Raw genomic sequence first — 16,838 nt, forward strand, 5'->3', positions numbered from 1 at the left:
CCGGGCCTCTCCCCCTCTCTTTCTCTCTCTCGCAAGTTTCCCTGCGCGCTTTTGCGCACGCCTTCGCTGGAGAAGAAGGCCGACGAGCACAACACCTTCCGCGGCGAATATCAAGAAGAAGGGAACTTGCTTTTTTTTGCCCTTTCCTCTCGTCGTCGTCGTGCTCTTGCAGTGTGGGCGCGCGCCCTCGCCTATTCCACGACTGCGGCTGCCTTTCTTACTCCTCCACGTCTGTGTTCCTGCCCCCCTCACTTTCTCATTCTGGTCCACTCAGGCGCTCTGTTGGAGGCACTCTCACACGAATGCAGCTGCACATGCTGTGTGCACATGTGCACGTGGTCATAGGCTCATCTCTCCTTATGTTTATATGTACACATGTTCCGTTCGCTGACTTCATCTTGAGAACTGGGCGCCGGACACTCTGTGCATGCGGGAACCCCCTCGTCCCCCTTACAAAAAAAAAGAGCAGTAAATACACAGCGAAACACCTCCACATCGCTTCGATGAAAAATACGCGCACGAGAGTGCGGCGCTCGCCACGGGATCTCTTGCGCTCGGAGAGCAGCACCACAGGAAGTCGTTCTTCTGCTTGTGCCTCGCGCCGCTGGAGGGAGCAGAAGCAGAACGCTGCGCAAGGAGGGGAGGGAGGAAGGGGCGCTCACGTACATCGCTACCGACAGGACGGGTGTCTCACTCTCTCTTTGTCGCACTGCTACCCGTATACCCCCTCCCTCTCTCCCTTTCTCCCTTTCTCCCTTCCCACCTCCAATGCTGCTCTGCCTCTCTTCCGTTTCTCACAATTTCCGCGCCCATGCTCCCGTCAAGGCTCCAGTCACCTCCACTGCTGTTGCTCCTTTCTTTTTTTTTCATTTCGCTCGCCTTTCAGGTGTTTTTTTCTCTGCAGCGGATGAGCCCAACAGCGACGATTAAAGTCAACGCGCACACACCAGCACACTGTCATAGAAGCAGCCGCAGGAGCCGCAACGGCATACATTAGCGTACCGCGGCGGCAATTCTATCGGCGCTCTGCTTATCTTCACAGCACGCTCGTAGACGAACTGAACACACGAGCACACAGACCGGTACTAAATTTTTGAGTTGCTCGTCTACTGTGGCAGTGCCATAGACTGTCTGCGTACGCATACATATACATCTATACAAATACATACATTTATATAGAAGATAGCAGGAGAAGGCAACCCGGACTCGCCACGAAGGCAACCGCTCGTCCCGCCCCCCCACGGGGCCTCTTCGACTTCGCCAAGCTCGTCTCTCCACCGAACGATTCGTTCTTCCTCGTTGGCCATGGCCTCCATACCAGAAGCCATCACCGTCGTCGTGCCAAGCTTTGCCACGGTGACATTGATACCGGCACCAGGCTTCCACCTCGAGGGCGCGGCCGAGTCTTCAGGGTCTCCTCTGGCGGCGGTGGCGCCAAGGACGCTGCGTGTACCAATCACGGCTTCAATGACGGTGCGTGAGCTGGCCAAGGGCGCCATGATGCGCTACATGCTGTCCCTGCGTCGTACGGCGAGGGGGAAGAACGGCGTGGTTCGTCAGCTCTGCCGTACGGGCATCGTCGTGACGGATGTGTATCTTCTGCTCTCCGGCGACGCAGAGCGGCCAACTGTAGCGGCTGCAGAGGAGGCAGGAGGCGGCGGTAAAACGGGAACGCCGCCTACTCACAAGGTCGAACTTCTCTCCGACGACTGCGTTGTGCAGGTGGTGCAGGTGATGAGGGAGACAGTGCACATGTGCTTCCGTGCGGCGAACGCTGCTGCTAAGAAGAGTGTGACCTCGCCGAAACAGGCAGCCTCGACCGCAGAGGCCCACAGCACCGGTGAGGACTGGGCCACAAAAGCGGAGGCACTCACAGCAGCGAGAGCCGAGGACGCATCCGACTCCTTGAACATCGATGCAACAACCGCTGCTGTTGCCGTCGGCGGCTCTTCCTTTAAGGGCCCCAGGGTGCCCGGTAGAGATGTGGCTATGATAAACGCGCTAGCTTCTCCTTGTGCCTCGAGCACGGTCTCAGACGCTGCGCCAGAGCGCAGCAACAGCACGCCTATCGGCGCTAGGCAGCACAGTGAGACGATGGTGCACAGCGTGCGCAGCACCGAAGACAGCGGTTGTGACGAGGGGGAGAAGGAGAAAGAGGAGCAGGAGAACATCGCGCTGTCGATTGCAGCGCTGCGCGAGCGCGAGGCGCAGCGTATTCGATGGGGCCCGGAAGCTCACAAGCACTTCGCCGACAATTACGTCTCGAGCCCAGAGAAGATTATGGTCGGTCGGTTCAAGTGTGGCCTCCGCCCACCGCCGGCGGTGCAGCTAAATCCTACCCGAACCTCATCCTCCGCATCGTCGGTGGGCTCTGTCTCTGAAACGCCGTCGCCGACGGCTTCCAAGGATAGCGCAGATATTGCGAAGGTGGACCGTGGCTGTTGGTCACCGCCGCCGGTGGGCGCTTCCAAGAAGACGGACAGTGACGAAGAGCAGCATCGGCAGCAGCGGTGCGACGACCAGTGCTTACCGTCGACGCTGCTCAAGCGTCACCGCTCCGACCTTCTCCTTCGCTCACGCAGCGAAAGCAGCAGCGTCGAGCGCATATCCGAACGCTTGGCCTCATTAATCACGACGGAGCCGAAGTGCGCCCAGGTAGTAACCTGGCCAGCCATTTCCACTGCGAAGGCAGTATGCTCAGCAGCCGAAGAGGTGACGGTGGGGCGACAGCCGATAGCCCCCAACGACAGGCGGCAGGACGATCTTTCTTGTTTGGCAGTGACCCCGGTGGACGCTGCTGTTCGCGCCGGCACACCGCCTTCGGACCCCAGCACTGTTGCCAAGCCTGTCGTTACGGTTGTGGCCCGCCAGCTCAGCTTCGATGAAGAGGGCGACATCGCACCGAAGCACAGCGGGGTACCGTCCGATCCTCTAGCAACCACTCCGATGTGCAACATGCGTCGCGTGATTCAGGGGTAGAAGCAATGGCTGGGGTGGGTAGAGCAGTGCGGCTGTGTCTCACGGCGTTGCCGGCTTGTGTTGCTGTTCCTGTTGCGGTTTTTTCTTGTGGGCGTGCTGCGCTCTGATACAGCTCCGTCAGCTGACATCACCAGATGGTGTCTCTCTCTCAGTGCCTATTTTTGTTGTTGTTCCCGCGTGGCGTTGCACAGACTACTCGGTGCAGTGGTATGCGCATTCGTGCGTCAATGCGCCCATGCTGTGCAGTAGTGCTGTCTCCTGTGATCTATACATGAAGGGTATCGTGCAGCTCTGCTGCCGACTTGGATGGCTCCGCTACGCTATCGAGCTTTATATAACTTTACGTATATATATATATGTATTTTTGCTTTTCTGCGCGTCATCATCTCGTGGCGCGGCTAAGTGCATCTTCGCACATGAACAAGAAGAGACATTGATCCCGGCGTCCTCGCTCTTTCGCGTGCTCTCCGGCGGCGTCCCCTCTCTCTCTTTTTCTCTCTTTCACCGATCTTCGGAGTTGAGGGTAAAAGGGCGTTGTGCGGGTACGCTTCCGTGTGGAGCCCCTCCGCCGCGTGGGTCATTTTTTACCTTTTTTGTTGTTGTTCGGGTCGGGGTCCGCTGTCGTTCAGTCGCCGTGCCGGCCCACACAACGACGCAGTACAACAAAAACGAGACAAAGAGAAATCGGCTGACGGCTCAACGCCTTTGAGAAAAAATGTATTTCGTCAAAGATCTCAGCGTGTGAAGAAGAGAGACCGAATCTCGTCGTCGTCGTCGCAGTGCGTACAGCGGATCCATGACTCCTCCTCTCGACTTCTCTGGAGCATCGTGTTTTCCGTCGTCGCCCGTCGAAGGAGCTGCGCGCATGCCTTTCCCCTCTTGAAGAAGGCGTGCTGGCGCCACCGTCCGGCAGCCGCGATGCATCGTGCCGTGCAGCATCGCGACGGCTCTGGATTCAGGTCACACGGGCGCTTGGCGCAGCATGAGAGCTGATGTGCATTCGTCGACGTAAACTGGCAGAAGTCGTGCTGTGACACGCGGAGTTGTAACGCCGCACACGCCATTCCGTCCAGAGACGGGCTGTGCGACCACATCAGCGATGCACTCATTCGCTTCGTCATGTGAATCTTCTCGGCTGCCATCTGCGTTTGAAACCTCTCAGGGACACCTCTCCTCCCCCACCCCACGAATAGCCCCATAACGTACGCTCCCCCGCCGAGTTTGACCCAACAATAGACCTTAGACAACTCCGCGCGCGCGCGAGAGAGTCAGGAGGGGAGGGAGGCTGCGGGCGGCCAAAACACACTGGTAGGCACTTGCGTGTGCCTCTGCGAGTGGAGGTAACGGCAGCGTCGGCGAGCGCCAACAACGACACGGCAACACCTATCCATAGAGGAGCGGCTTGAAGCGTCTGTATCCGACGGCACTACCCTCTATCTCTGGCACTCCCTCCCAACAAGAAAGGGGGAGGTTACAGCAGACTCAACTCGCACACAAGAGATGCGAAAAAAAAACAATCGAAGCGCAACGCATTCCTCCCTCCCCCTTTTTCTTGTTGCTGCTTGATTTCGGGTTTTCTTTATCAGAGGCTCAGTTATTTACCGCCGGCCCCATGACTGTCTCGAGCCAGTGCGTTCGTATCTCCCTCTTCCAGTGCACGCCGCCCTCTGCTGCTAGTGGTCAGCAGTCTCATTCATCATTGCACGAAGAGGGGCGTCTCACAGCCAAGGAGCATCTTTTTCGTAGCCGCAGGGCCGATTACCGCGGTGATGTGCTGATCCCTTTGGCGTCCATTGCCTTGTCGTCCCTGCCGCCGGTGGACGAAGCGTCGGCACCTGTGACCCTTCGCCAGCTTCGCGACGGCCTGGAGAGTCGATTGTCCGCCTACTGCGTTCTGCATGTGCCGACCTCTCGCGCAAGGCGGTTTGCAGAGGAGCACCTGCTCACACCCTCGTCTGTGTCCCTGTCGCCGCCCGCTGCAGAGTCCAGCGCGCCAGAGGGGACGCAGCGGCCCTCGTGCGCCGATGAGAAGCAGAGCAGAGACGGCTGTGCAGGGGAGCCGCTCTTCTGCTCCGACAGCGCGAAGTTTCGTTGCTGCGCGAGCTGCTCTTCCTCCGTGGTGGCAGAGGCGGCAATTATTTCACGTAAAGCCCCAACGGCACTAAGATTCCCACCTGCAGCGGCCGAAGTCGCGTCTGACTTCTCGCCTAACGCACCATGGATTCGCATTCACCAACTGCAGCACATGACGGCTCGTCGAAGTGACACGACTTCGCAGGCACCATCTTCACCGGCATCGCTGCAGGCGGCTGGGGTGTCGCGCGCGAGGACTCAACCGATGCTGTCCGCCGACGAATGGATAGAGCAGCAGCGTGGTTCGGCTGATGTGTTTCTCACGTCGTTCGAGGCAGAGTCTATCGGTGTTGTGGCTGCAGAGGATGCAGATGCAGGAGGCGAGGCCAGGGGTGGGGCGTGCTACGCCGCCTTTTTCAGTCTAACGGTGCTTCCGGCAGCTGAGCGTGCAGCGCGCCTCATGCGGAGCCTCGCGCAGTCCTCGGACCCTGCACTAGCACCAGCAGCAGCAGCGGTGCCGCAGCATCCGGCTGTCTTCACAGTGCGCGCACACCAGCACACCCTTCGCATGGGTCTGCCGCTGCCAGGCTCCCACGGTACATCCACGACGCTGCCACGCCCGCCGACGCTGCGTGAGGTCATCATCGACCGCTTGCGCTTGCAGCGCGGTGTTCACGTGGAGCGTCTCCTTGATCCTGAGTCGGGGGCGGCAGTGCTACCTTGCGAGGACGCAGCGACGCTGCTTTCTGCACAAGTGGTGAGGCTGGAGGCTGAATGCGGCGTGCCCCCAGCTGCGAGAAGTACACAGGAGGAGGGTCTCACGCAGCGTCTGGATCCCCGGTCGCCACAGGATGCGCAGCACCAGGCGCCTTCCGCATCTACCGGGACTAGGACCGATAGCGCAAGGGCAGAGACTGCTCCCGACTTCTTCGACCACCTGGCGAACGTTGGCGCGCACTACCACGCTGATAGCAGCTACTGCAATGGTATGGATGCCTATGACTGGGCGGAGCGGCGCACGCTGATCTCGCTTAGCGAGCTTCCGAGCGAATCGGAGCTGCGATTGGCCTCTGCACGGAGCCGAGACCCCAGTTTGTCGTCGCTGTACTCCTCCACGCCGCCGTCCACGGTTTCCTCGGCTGAGACCTCGTCTGCGGCGTCGCTCCCGGCCGAGAACAGCAGCTCTCAGCCCGGGCCTCTCCAGGGGAACGCCTCGGGCGTGATGCTGACAGCGCCATCGAGCGCGATGGCGGTCACGGGCAGCTCAATAGAAAGGCGACCTCATTTGAGCAAGAGCAGCGGCGCTGCTGCCAATGGGTGGGACAGGGGCCAAGACTGGAAGGCCTCTGATGACCAGAGCGGCTCTCCTGCTTTCTTCTCCAGTACCAACGCCGAGGAGGAGACGGCGCCGCTGTCACCTGCGCCAGACAACTTCGAGAACATACGCGACTCCTTGAGCGACATGAACGATGTATTTCTCTACGTGGATGAGGAGACGGTTATGGACGCTGAGGCGGTGGACACCCGGGTCACCGGTGATGGGAGCGGCGACAGTCAGCGGCGGGAGCACCGCAGCTCTCTTGTGTGGAGCACACCCGTCGCTCGCGGTTCCGCGATGGCTAGGATGCTAAGCGACACAGGTTTCAGCGCAACGCCTCTCATTTATCGAACGAGCACACGACTCTCCCTCTCACCGTCGACATCGCCGTTAACGGTGCTTGGGGAGGCAGAAACGACCGGGGGGAGAGGGCAGACCACGCAGCGGATGATCCTCGTAACGTCTCCATCCTCGACGGCGTCGTCTTCTCGGCCGTTGGGCGGCGACCAGGACAGAGACGCGGCCAGCGCTGACGAGGTGACAGGAGGAGGAGAGCCGTGCCAATTATCGAGGGGAGCCAGCGACGTGGGTGGCGGCGCGGCCGTTGAGTTCGGTGGCGTTGCGGGCGAGGTGCACGATAGCGGAATGGCAGCGCACAAGACTCAAGAAGGGACTCATGAGGCATGCATGTCTACTGCGAGTGCTTGCGCTGTGCCCTCAGCCTCTGCCTCGTCGGTGATGTCGACCACCGGCAGCAGCATCTCCTCCGCCCCGACAAGAAGCAGCATGAGCAGCAGCAGTCGGGCGAGAAGCGATCGTCGATGGCCAGTGTTTAGCGAGGCAACGGCGTCTGAACGTGACGAGGGTGCTGAGGCCCCCAGCAGAGAAGCGCGGGCCGCAACACCATCGTCTCTCCTGGGCAGGGTTTCCTCACCCGCTCTGCCTTCACGTAAGAGCTCTTTGTCGCCTCTTCGCCCGCCAAAGTCGAGGTACGCGGATGCGCGAGTTTATGTAGATGAGCAGACGACATCCATCGCGCCCTTCTCCACACCACTGCCGAGCAGCCCCTCCTCGGAGCACGAACTTCGCAGCCGCCTTCACAGTATGAACCCTCTCGCCACCCAAGATGACAGCGAGTGTGCGCGCCAGGGAACGCCGTTGGCGGATGCGCTGACAGTTGTCGGACAACCGGGCGGTCAAGATGGCGAGGGGACGCCGAGCTGCGGTCATGTTGGTTTCAGTGCAAGCGAGCGAAAGCGCGCGCGAGTCTCCCAAGCGATCGTGCTGGAGACCTCCGATTCGCCTCCGACGGCGGCGGCGAGGGTTGAAGACGCGCACACCACGATGCGGCTCTCTTCCTTGATCGCTGCCGACAACAGTGACGGCGCTAACACCGCTCACCGCTCCGTCTCCACGCCGTCGACCACCGTAGCCGCCAGACCTTTGCGCAGGCGCTCTCCGATATTTTTCTCGCCAGAGGAGGTAAGTCGCATGGCGCTCAACGTGGCCTACTCCGACTCTGCGCAGACGCCATCCTCTTCAATAAGGAATCCCGTGCGAGGCATTGCAGAGAGCGATCTCGGTCGTGCCGGCGAGGACCTGGAGCAGACACCAGGCCACTACGGCTATGGCGACTACATTGCATCCTACACGCTTCCCGGCAGCGATTGCTGGAGCGATATGGAGAGCAACAGCGAATGGGGCTGCAGATCTCGACACTCTTCGGCTACTCGCTCTCACCATGCAGCTTCGACACCATCTTCTCGGGGCATCGTGTTACAGCTAGGGTTCAGATCGTCCCAGCGGCGGAATGCTCCGTCACCCGTCGCTGCAATGACAACAGAAGAACCGGCGGTGGAGACCGCTGCTGCGCGCCGCCTGTGGCACACAAAGCGCCGCCGCTCTTCGCGTTGTGCATCAGCCCTGGAGGCATGGGTTCATGCCAGCGACGAGGACACCAGCTGTAGCGTGAGCGATGCAGGCCACCACATGCTGGTGACGCAGCAGGAAATACCAGTCTATAGCAGACACAGTAGCCCCTCTTCGGAGAGCGGCGTCGGCAGCACGGAAAGCGACGCCGCCGAGGACAGTGAAAGCGACTCAAGCGCGACGCAGAAGTCGGGGACATCACCGGCCCCCGCGTGTGGTGGGAGCTGAAGGCGGGGGCCGGTGAGAGAAACCTGCGCTGCCGTTTTCTTTACCTGCTCTCTACCTCCCCACCTCAGTGATGCTGATCTGCCCACCGTAGCCGCAAAAGGGGGGCTCCAGTGCCTCCACTCTCTCCCCCACCCTCTCTCTCTGGGAGGAAGGTCAAGCAGCCCGCCCCTCGCCTTCTGTCCCTTTCCAGACACGGACCCGCCTCTGCGAGTGGCAGGGCCACCTCCCTACAACGCGGAGAAGCCGGAGTGATGGATCGCTGCCGGCTGCCAGGCCCTGCATGGCGTTGCGTCAGTGTGGCGGGTGACCCTGAAGACGTATGTGCCATCCCCCCGTGACGATCAATGTGTCAGCGTAGCCCGAGCGTATCTTGCCCTGCCCTCGCTCTGCCGACTGGCGCGGCGGCTGAGCGGCATGGGAAGAGGGGGGGAATGCGCCACGTGGCGGCCGGGGCCTTGCTGAGGTGGCCGAGCTGCCACTGCCGTGACGCGTGTATCTGCGTCTGCCTTCGCAGGACGAGGGGAGGGGGTGGCCTCTGTGGCAGGTCGCGGCGGAGAGGAGGGGGAGGGCGGCGAATGGACGTGTGACTCGGGCGCTGCGGTGTGCGTGTGGCGACGACCATTACGGTTCTGCTATGCAAGTGCAGCCGGCATGCGGCGGACTCAAAGACGGGCCGTGGGGTGGAGCAAGAGACTGTGGCTCGACGACTCGGTGCGCTGGTTGCCCGAACAGCCATTGCAGTGGGCAGAGTCCCCCGATGGGGGAGGCACAAGCGTCTCTCGGAAACCGCACGCGGCGCTGGTGCGAAGGTCTGCGCAGGCGCTTCGCAGATGCCCTCTTCCGCCCTGTGCAGAAGGGCGGCGAAGCTGTCGTATTGGTTTAGGAGTCGTTCATTTCTCTTTTGGCCATCCCCATCGCCCTCCACGACAGGACGAATGCCGCTTCAGCTCCCACACAAGTTGCCTCTCCTTCTCTCTCCTCAGCCGTGTTGGCCTACTCGCCCATTGCCGTCTTCCCTCTGCAACCAACAAGCTCCATCATATCGGAGCCTGTGCAAGAAGCTCAGTATATACATGCATATATGTTTGTGTGTCGAGTGACACCGCGCGTTCGCAGCGGTTAGCGAAGGGCAGCAGCACCTTGGAATGAAGAAGTACATCGGGCGACAGTTGAGGCCATCGCAGCTCGCTGCGGAGCTGCTGCCGCCTGACCAGATGTGGTGTGCAGTGTGTCACCAAGCCATTGATCGACAGCGCTTCCGCGAGCACGCCGCCACTCTGGGTCACCGGCTTGGCCGCAAGAAGATGACAAAGCTCAAGTACATCTCACTGAACATGTGGGAGAGACACCGTGGTGCCTCCCTCGACTGTGAAAGTGCGCATGAGGGCAGCATTGATGAAGAGTTTGCGCGCTATCAAGCGGACCAGCGTCGCCGCGAGAAGACGTTGGTGGAGGCGGCGTGGTGCCCGTCGCGCACCCCGTCGAGTCACGATTTGCCTTAGGAGGCGTTGGCGCTTCCGTCCGTAGTCGTCAAGCAGACCGCGTTAATGTGCTCGAGGGTACGGCGGGACCATTGTGCGCCTTTACCCGGCCGCAATGTGACGGTCTATTTGAAGAGAGCTGCACGAATCAGGAGCAAGGCATCTCGCTAGACTCTGCAGGTGGGTGGACCCGCTGGCTGGCCGTACGCATCCCTTTTCGTGAGCTCCTTCGTTGCCATGAGTTGCGGCCATACGATGCCGCGTGCGTGTGCATGTTCCCCATACCCTTTCAGCAGCTTCCGCCGTCTTGAGCCCGCTTTTTTTTCCTTTCCGCTGCTTTGTCCCATCAGTGCGGCCTCTCGCATGGAAACCGCCTGCGGCCCCTCCTTACCGCCTTGGTGGAATGCGGCGTGTGTGAGTGTGTGCCTCACATAACCAGCAGAACGCGCACCAACCCTCTCCGCGTGCTGCTGCTTGGCTTCTAAGCTGGCCTGCACTTTACCCCGACATGCTTTTTTTGGCACTCTCACGTCTCCCCGCGTTCCTCTTGGCTACCCACTGCCTTGCCCTCCCGATCCTCATCTTGGCGACCTTACCATTCCGCCATGACCCTCGTTTTCGCCTCGGGTAGCGGGGTGGGGGTCCTTTCGAGTTACTCTGCAAACAGACGCGCTGAAACTGCTCTCAGTACCACTGAGCCTTTGACGCTTCTTTTTTCTTTTTGTCTCAAGGACAGTTAACCGGCTCACATCACCCACTCTGCAGCCATGGAGCAGCCCAAAGGCATCAACATCCTAATCACCGGCACCCCCGGCACGGGGAAGACGTCGATGGCAGAGATGATCGCCGCGGAGCTGAACGGGTTTCAGCACGTGGAGGTGGGCAAGCTCGTCAAGGAGAACCACTTCTACACTGAGTACGACAAGGAGCTGGACACGCACATCATCGAGGAGAAGGACGAGGATCGCCTCCTCGATTTTATGGAGCCTATGATGGTGAAGGGCGGCAACCACGTTGTTGATTACCACTCCAGCGAGCTGTTCCCCGAGCGGTGGTTTCATATGGTTGTGGTGCTCCACACATCCACAGAGGTTTTGTTTGAGCGCCTAACCAAGCGACATTACAGCGATGCAAAGCGAGCAGAGAACATGGAGGCAGAGATTCAGTGCATCTGCGAGGAAGAGGCGCGCGGCGCCTACAAGGAAGACATCCTGCTGGTGCGCGAGAACGACACGCTGGAGCAGATGGCGACCACAGTGGATGAGATCCGCGAGCGAGTGGAGGAGCTGCGGGTGGCGCGCGGCCTATGAGGCAAGATGCTAGGAGATCACCAGAGAGCCTCAGGTGCCACTCTTAACAATGACGCTCTCCGTATCGCAGACGGCCTTTCTCTTCTGTGTTGTTGCCATTCATGCCGTCGCCTGTGCTCCAAAAAGAGGGGCCATGGGCACGGCCTACCTCAAGGGGACGCTCCATCGGTTCCCTAAGGGGGCCTTTGTCTTCTCATGAGAAGTGCGAGCCCAGACAGACCAAAGACGGCGGTGTGTACGTGTGGAACAGCGGCCCGGCGCGTTGTTTCGGGTACTTTCAGGCTCCTTCCGTGTGCACGCTAGATGAGATTTGTGGAGGCGCTGCAACAATGGGAGGTGCCGCTGCAGCGCCAAATACTGTGGCGTGTAAGATGAGACTTTAAAAAAGGAGAGAGGGGGCGTGTCGGCGAGGGTCGACGAACGCAAAGAGGCGGCCGTTGATGTGAGTACCGCTTCTGTTCAACGCGGAGGAGAGAGACCACTGCGTGAATGCTCCGCCGTGTGTGCGTGTGTGTGTCGTTCATCTACAGTGGATGGGGGGATGCGACGGCTCTCGTGCGTCTGGACTCTCTGCGCGCTCCGAAAGCACCCGGTACCCTGCATACGCACCGACACCGACACGAGGCGGCCCACCATTCGAGCCCGCGTGCCTCTGAGTGTGCGCCGACACGCTCCGGTGTGCGCTCAACGCAAAAGCAGGGCAGACATTAGAGCGGGTCTCTCTCCGTGGCATTCTCTCTCTCCATCGAGAGACATACGCTACAGGGGGATAGCTGTGGCGCCTCGTTCACCATCTCCACCGATCTGCGTTGCTGTGCTGATGACTGCTTCTTTCTCCAACCCCCTGTCCCCCTTCTCTTCTCTCTCTCTGTTCGCTGTTGCTCCCGAATGCGGACACTTCCTTGCCGACCCCATCTTCTTCCCCCCTCCCTCTCTCCACATTTGCACGTCTTCGTTCCGTGTGGCCGCCCCGCATGGTGCGAAGACGAGGGGAGAGGATAGACGACCGAAAGGAGCTGCACGCTCGAGACAAGACGGAGTCGGCACCACCGCAGACTATCCGGCACATTCTAAGGCGGCTCGTCGGTATCGGCCCCACCCCTCCCCCTCCCCCTCCCCCGGCGCTCCAACCACACCTTTTGCTCTCTGTGTTGTATTTTTTGTTTTTTTTTGTCGACAGCGGCTTCGACCGCGCCCCACCTCCGCAGGCAATCGCTTATACGCACATCCATAGACGCACACGGCACCTATACACGTACCCCTCATCTCTCCCTCACACACACACACTTACACACACACACACACACGGGACGTACAGAGGCCCTCCATAGATTGCGCTGGCCAGACTTTCTCTCTGACCACTCTGCGTCCGTTTTCTTGAGTGCGCGGTGGTACTTACGATCCACGTTTCTCTTCCTAAGGCTACACTCGCTCTTTGCAATGCCACACGCGGGCAGTAAGCTTGTGCCCATCGGGTGCAACATGAACGATGCCGCCTACCCATTTCGCGGTGAGCACCGACTGGCCGACTGCATAAACCACGGCCACAGTGGCGTCATCAAGAAGATTCCAACATCGATCGCGATACGCATCAGCGGTTCCAACTTGGTCATTGAGCAGGTGAAGACGCCAAAGGGGATAGAGTTAGAGTGCGAGTTGGGCGTTGATGGCGGCATTCCGAGACCGGTGTCGCTTCAGCATGCATCTGCGTTCATGGTGCCCGGCGATGGCCACGACTACAATCTTACCACCACCGTGAAGGCCAGTGGCAACGCGGCGAAGCACTACTGTAAGCTCACCTTCAACGGCAGTGAGGGCACGAGTGTGTTGCGTGTGCGAGCGCCGGAGGGTTGCAGCCCGGATGCTGTCTACTTCGTTGTGGACGGCCGCCGGCTGCGACCCGCGGGGGGCTGGTTCCGCATTCCCATCCAGGCGAAGGAGTGCGCTCTTGCCGTCCATTTTCCACTCGACGCCGAGTCGCCTCTTTCCTTGTCACCGGCGGTTACCCCACCACCGCTGCCGGTGACGTTCGACGGACTCGCTGAGCGGGCGCCGGAAACGGCCACAGGGGGCGTGCCTGATTTGGAGACACGCATCCAGCCGCCTCTCATCCCTGGCGCTGGAGTGGGCAGCCCGACAGGGGCCTGCAACGCAGCAACCATGCCCAGCTTCGTTGCGAGTGCGCCGAATTTTAGGCTGCAGCTGTCCGGCGAAAATGGCAGCACCGCCTTTGGGGTCGGTGTCGCCTCACTTCCGCTGAGTCGTTGCCGTGCGCAGACGGTGCATATCGTCGTGAGTGACGCATTGGGGCGTGTGGTGCTGCGACAGCGATCGCATGTGCCGTCGCTGGAGCTCGAGGCGGTGTGTCTGCACCTAAAGGACGACAGCAGCGGTGAACTTGCCGTGAGCGGGAATGTGGGCAGCAGGCTCACCGTCTGCGGTGTGCCGCAGGCAGGTCCGGCGGCCACGGCTGTCTTGCCGCGCGTTGTGGCCCAACAGGTGGTTGTGGAGCAAGCGAACGCAGACGGCTCTGTCTCGAAGGCGGTGCTGGATGTTGCACCAAAGTCGGGGCCCGGCCCCATCCCTATAGCTGCGCCGTTGCCGCCGCCGCCACCGCCACCGTCCGCGCAGACACAGGCGCAGCCGGAGAGTTGGGTGAAGGAGCTGTGTGACATGCTGCAAAATTCGGACCCTGAGGAGCAGCGACGCCTCGTGCAGAGCATTCACCCCTCGACGATCGCTGGCAGGACGATTGTCAATTTCATCCGCGATCAGCTCACCTGTCAACCACCCGCTATCGCCTTCACCGTCACGAAGGAGAGGTTGGAGGGGGTGCACTGCCCTGGCTGCTCCGTCAACGCCGCCGTCGGCAGCGATCCCGCGCATCAAATTCCGGCGTTCGGCTCGGTGGCTTTGACATCTGGTAAGTCGACCCTGCTGACAGCGACGAATATGTTGACGCAACGTGCCGTTTCGTCGTGCCGAGTGCAGATGGTGATGCCGAGCCCCGTGAGCCTCACGTCCGCGAAGGGCTCGGCAGAGCCGCCCGTACCGGCTGGCGTCTCTGGAGACTGCAAGGCAGATAACGACCTGGTGAGCCGTCTTGTGGACTGCCTGCTGCGCCATAACATGAGTGCGCAGCCAGTCGCCAAGGAGCTGGAAAGCATGCCGACGGCTCTGTTCTCCGCGCAGGGGCGCCGCTTGCTTCCGCTCCTAGCAAGCTGCCTACACGGCGCTGCCGCTAGCGCCGCTGCTGCTGCGACGCCTCCAAGCAAGACGGAAGCCACTGCTGCAGCCCCGGCGGAGATCTTCTTCACTTGTGGGCCTGGTTACCTGGACAACATCTACACATCTCAACCCCATTACCACCTGTCCGGAGCCGTTGGCAACCAGGAGCCGCAGGCGCTGCCGCAGCGCGGCCGTATACCCTCTCAGGGCGTCTTTGAGGGCGAGCACCGGGCCTTCGTGGTCAGCCTCACCGCACGGGACCCGATAACAGGGGCTATAAAGGCGGAAAGGACGATCACGGTGCTCGGTGCTCGGCCCGTACCGAAGCCGACGCCGCCTGCCGTGGAAGCGACACCTCCGGCCCAGCGCAGCGGCCCCCCTGCCCCGACTCCTACGGAGGCACCGGCAGAGTCAGGCGCTCAGGCTGCGTTGCGCGGGTTCGGCGCAACATCCGCTGGTGCACCCGCTCCCATGCGGGAAGAGCCGCTGGCCCCCGGCGGCACAGAGCTGGTGATACCCTACTTAGACGTGTCGTTACAGGTTGTGGGCCAGGATGTTCAGGCGCGCATCCTGTGCTCACCGCATCTCCGCATTGTATGCGATGTGGACGGAGTTGGCGGAAACACGGGCCTGTCCGATTTTGTGGCAAAAATGCCGGCCAGCCGCCTCCACCAGGTGAACCTCAGCCTCCTGGACTTCCGCGGCAGAGTTGTGTGGCAGCAGAAACTCACCATCCCATCGATGGTGTCGCATCTCTGGGGACTGGCGTTGCAGCAGAACGGTCTGGCCGTCGACCCGGAGTCGGGCAGCGTCGCGACTGCGTCGGTCGACAGAGCGTTGGAGCGGGCATTGCAGGGCAACTTCGTCGCTTTCGACGCGAGTGTACCGCACTTTGTGCACCTTCGTAAGTACCACAATGGCCTGCATGGCACCTGCGTAGGGGAAGTGTCGCTGCGCCTGCCAGGCCTGATGCTACCACCCGAGCTGGAGGAGGTAACGCGTATTATGCGTCTTCGTGCTGACGGGCAAGTCAGCGATCCACAGGCAAAGGCGGAATTGCAGCAGCTGCGCGCTCGCTCCACTGCGCCTGCCATTCTGGAGCTGATCAACAGCATCCTCGATGGCTGGTCTGCGCCAGACAGCGCGAATGTGCGCACATCCGGTGCCGACAGCCCATCGAGCCGCATCTTCTTCCGTTTGACGGGGACGGATTGAAGGCACAGAGGGTCAGGAGTGCCCCGTGAAGGTACGCCAGAAGGGGAGAGCGAAGAAGTCGACGTCTGCAAAGACGGTGACAAAGGGGGCTCTTCGTGCATGGGCCGCCATCGCGCAGTTGCTCTCTCTGTCTCTGTGTGTGTGCGTCTGTGAGACTGTATGGCTTTTTTCTGTCCCTCTTTTCTCACGATCTCATCTTTCGTTTTTCTTTGCTTCTGTTGTAGCGGCGGCCTATCGCGTTCTTTTTTTTTGCTGTCATTCTGTGATTTCCATGTCGCTTCTTCGTGCGTCGATGCGTGACCTGTCCGGCAAACGCTCTGGAGGTGATGGGCGACGAGACAAGCATGTGCGACACGCGTCCGCAGGTGTGTGGTGTGTCTCTGACTGCCTTTTAGTCTCTCTCTTACACACACACACTTTTTTTGCGTATATCCTGCGACATGAGGCATCTGCTTTTCGTCGGCTACATGCCGCGTCCCTCGTGATGTCCACGCATGCACACAAACACAGATAAAGAGAAAGGGAGTGGGGAGGGGCAGTAGAGCGGAGAGATGGACATAACGCGAGGTGCGCATGTCCCCCAGGAAGAGCAATGAGATGGGAGGAAGAAAAAAAGGGCGAAGGGCACTAAAAAAAGACGAGAGCCGCCTACGCAACGCAAGAAAATATTTACATCCGCTCCTCTGTTGAGTTAGTGGTCTTGCTGACGACAGGAAGGCCTGACGAAAAGGTTCCGAGGACGCTGGGAGGGCCGCCGAAGGAAATGGAGGCGGTGTGACGCAGGCACACTTACGCCTTGCTGAGCGCATGGGGTACATACAGCTCCGAATTCTCTGGCAAGTGGGCGGATACCATCTTGTGTGGCCCTTTTCTCTCTAGATGCTTCACATCGTCTTTGTCTGGCCCCCTCGTCTTCTCTTCGATCACTCGCTTATGACAAATCGCGCGCGCGCAGCGTTGCCGGAAGCCTCGGCTTTACATCCCCGCAGTTAGATCTTTTCAGTGTCCTGCGACGCTGCCGGGGCTCAGCTGATCTGCGCCCGTCGGCCTCTGTCACCGTTCTTGCTTCCCTTCCGT

At 60.5% G+C, this 16,838-nt stretch overlaps 5 protein-coding genes across 5 annotated transcripts; all 5 read left to right on the forward strand.

Annotated features, from left to right (window-relative positions):
• Positions 1-1,305: 1,305 nt before the first annotated feature.
• On the forward strand, positions 1,306-2,979 carry LSCM1_03802 (uncharacterized protein; the record flags this gene model as incomplete). The annotated part of the gene is made up of 1 exon (XM_067321335.1): positions 1,306-2,979. The coding sequence occupies one exon, from the start codon at positions 1,306-1,308 to the stop codon at positions 2,977-2,979; it is 1,674 nt and encodes a 557-aa protein (XP_067176703.1).
• A 1,612-nt stretch (positions 2,980-4,591) lies between these two features.
• On the forward strand, positions 4,592-8,527 carry LSCM1_03803 (uncharacterized protein; the record flags this gene model as incomplete). The annotated part of the gene is made up of 1 exon (XM_067321336.1): positions 4,592-8,527. One exon carries the CDS (start codon positions 4,592-4,594, stop codon positions 8,525-8,527), a length of 3,936 nt encoding a protein of 1,311 aa, XP_067176704.1.
• A 1,145-nt stretch (positions 8,528-9,672) lies between these two features.
• LSCM1_03804 (uncharacterized protein) lies at positions 9,673-10,029 on the forward strand (the record flags this gene model as incomplete). The annotated part of the gene is made up of 1 exon (XM_067321337.1): positions 9,673-10,029. The coding sequence occupies one exon, from the start codon at positions 9,673-9,675 to the stop codon at positions 10,027-10,029; it is 357 nt and encodes a 118-aa protein (XP_067176705.1).
• Positions 10,030-10,775: 746 nt separating this feature from the next.
• Positions 10,776-11,318, forward strand: LSCM1_03805 (uncharacterized protein; the record flags this gene model as incomplete). The annotated part of the gene is made up of 1 exon (XM_067321338.1): positions 10,776-11,318. One exon carries the CDS (start codon positions 10,776-10,778, stop codon positions 11,316-11,318), a length of 543 nt encoding a protein of 180 aa, XP_067176706.1.
• A 1,440-nt stretch (positions 11,319-12,758) lies between these two features.
• Positions 12,759-15,761, forward strand: LSCM1_03806 (uncharacterized protein; the record flags this gene model as incomplete). The annotated part of the gene is made up of 1 exon (XM_067321339.1): positions 12,759-15,761. The coding sequence occupies one exon, from the start codon at positions 12,759-12,761 to the stop codon at positions 15,759-15,761; it is 3,003 nt and encodes a 1,000-aa protein (XP_067176707.1).
• Positions 15,762-16,838: the final 1,077 nt, after the last annotated feature.

The sequence above is a fragment of the Leishmania martiniquensis genome, chromosome 30, assembly GCF_017916325.1.
Source record: "Leishmania martiniquensis isolate LSCM1 chromosome 30, whole genome shotgun sequence".
NCBI classification, from domain to species: Eukaryota; Euglenozoa; class Kinetoplastea; order Trypanosomatida; family Trypanosomatidae; genus Leishmania; species Leishmania martiniquensis.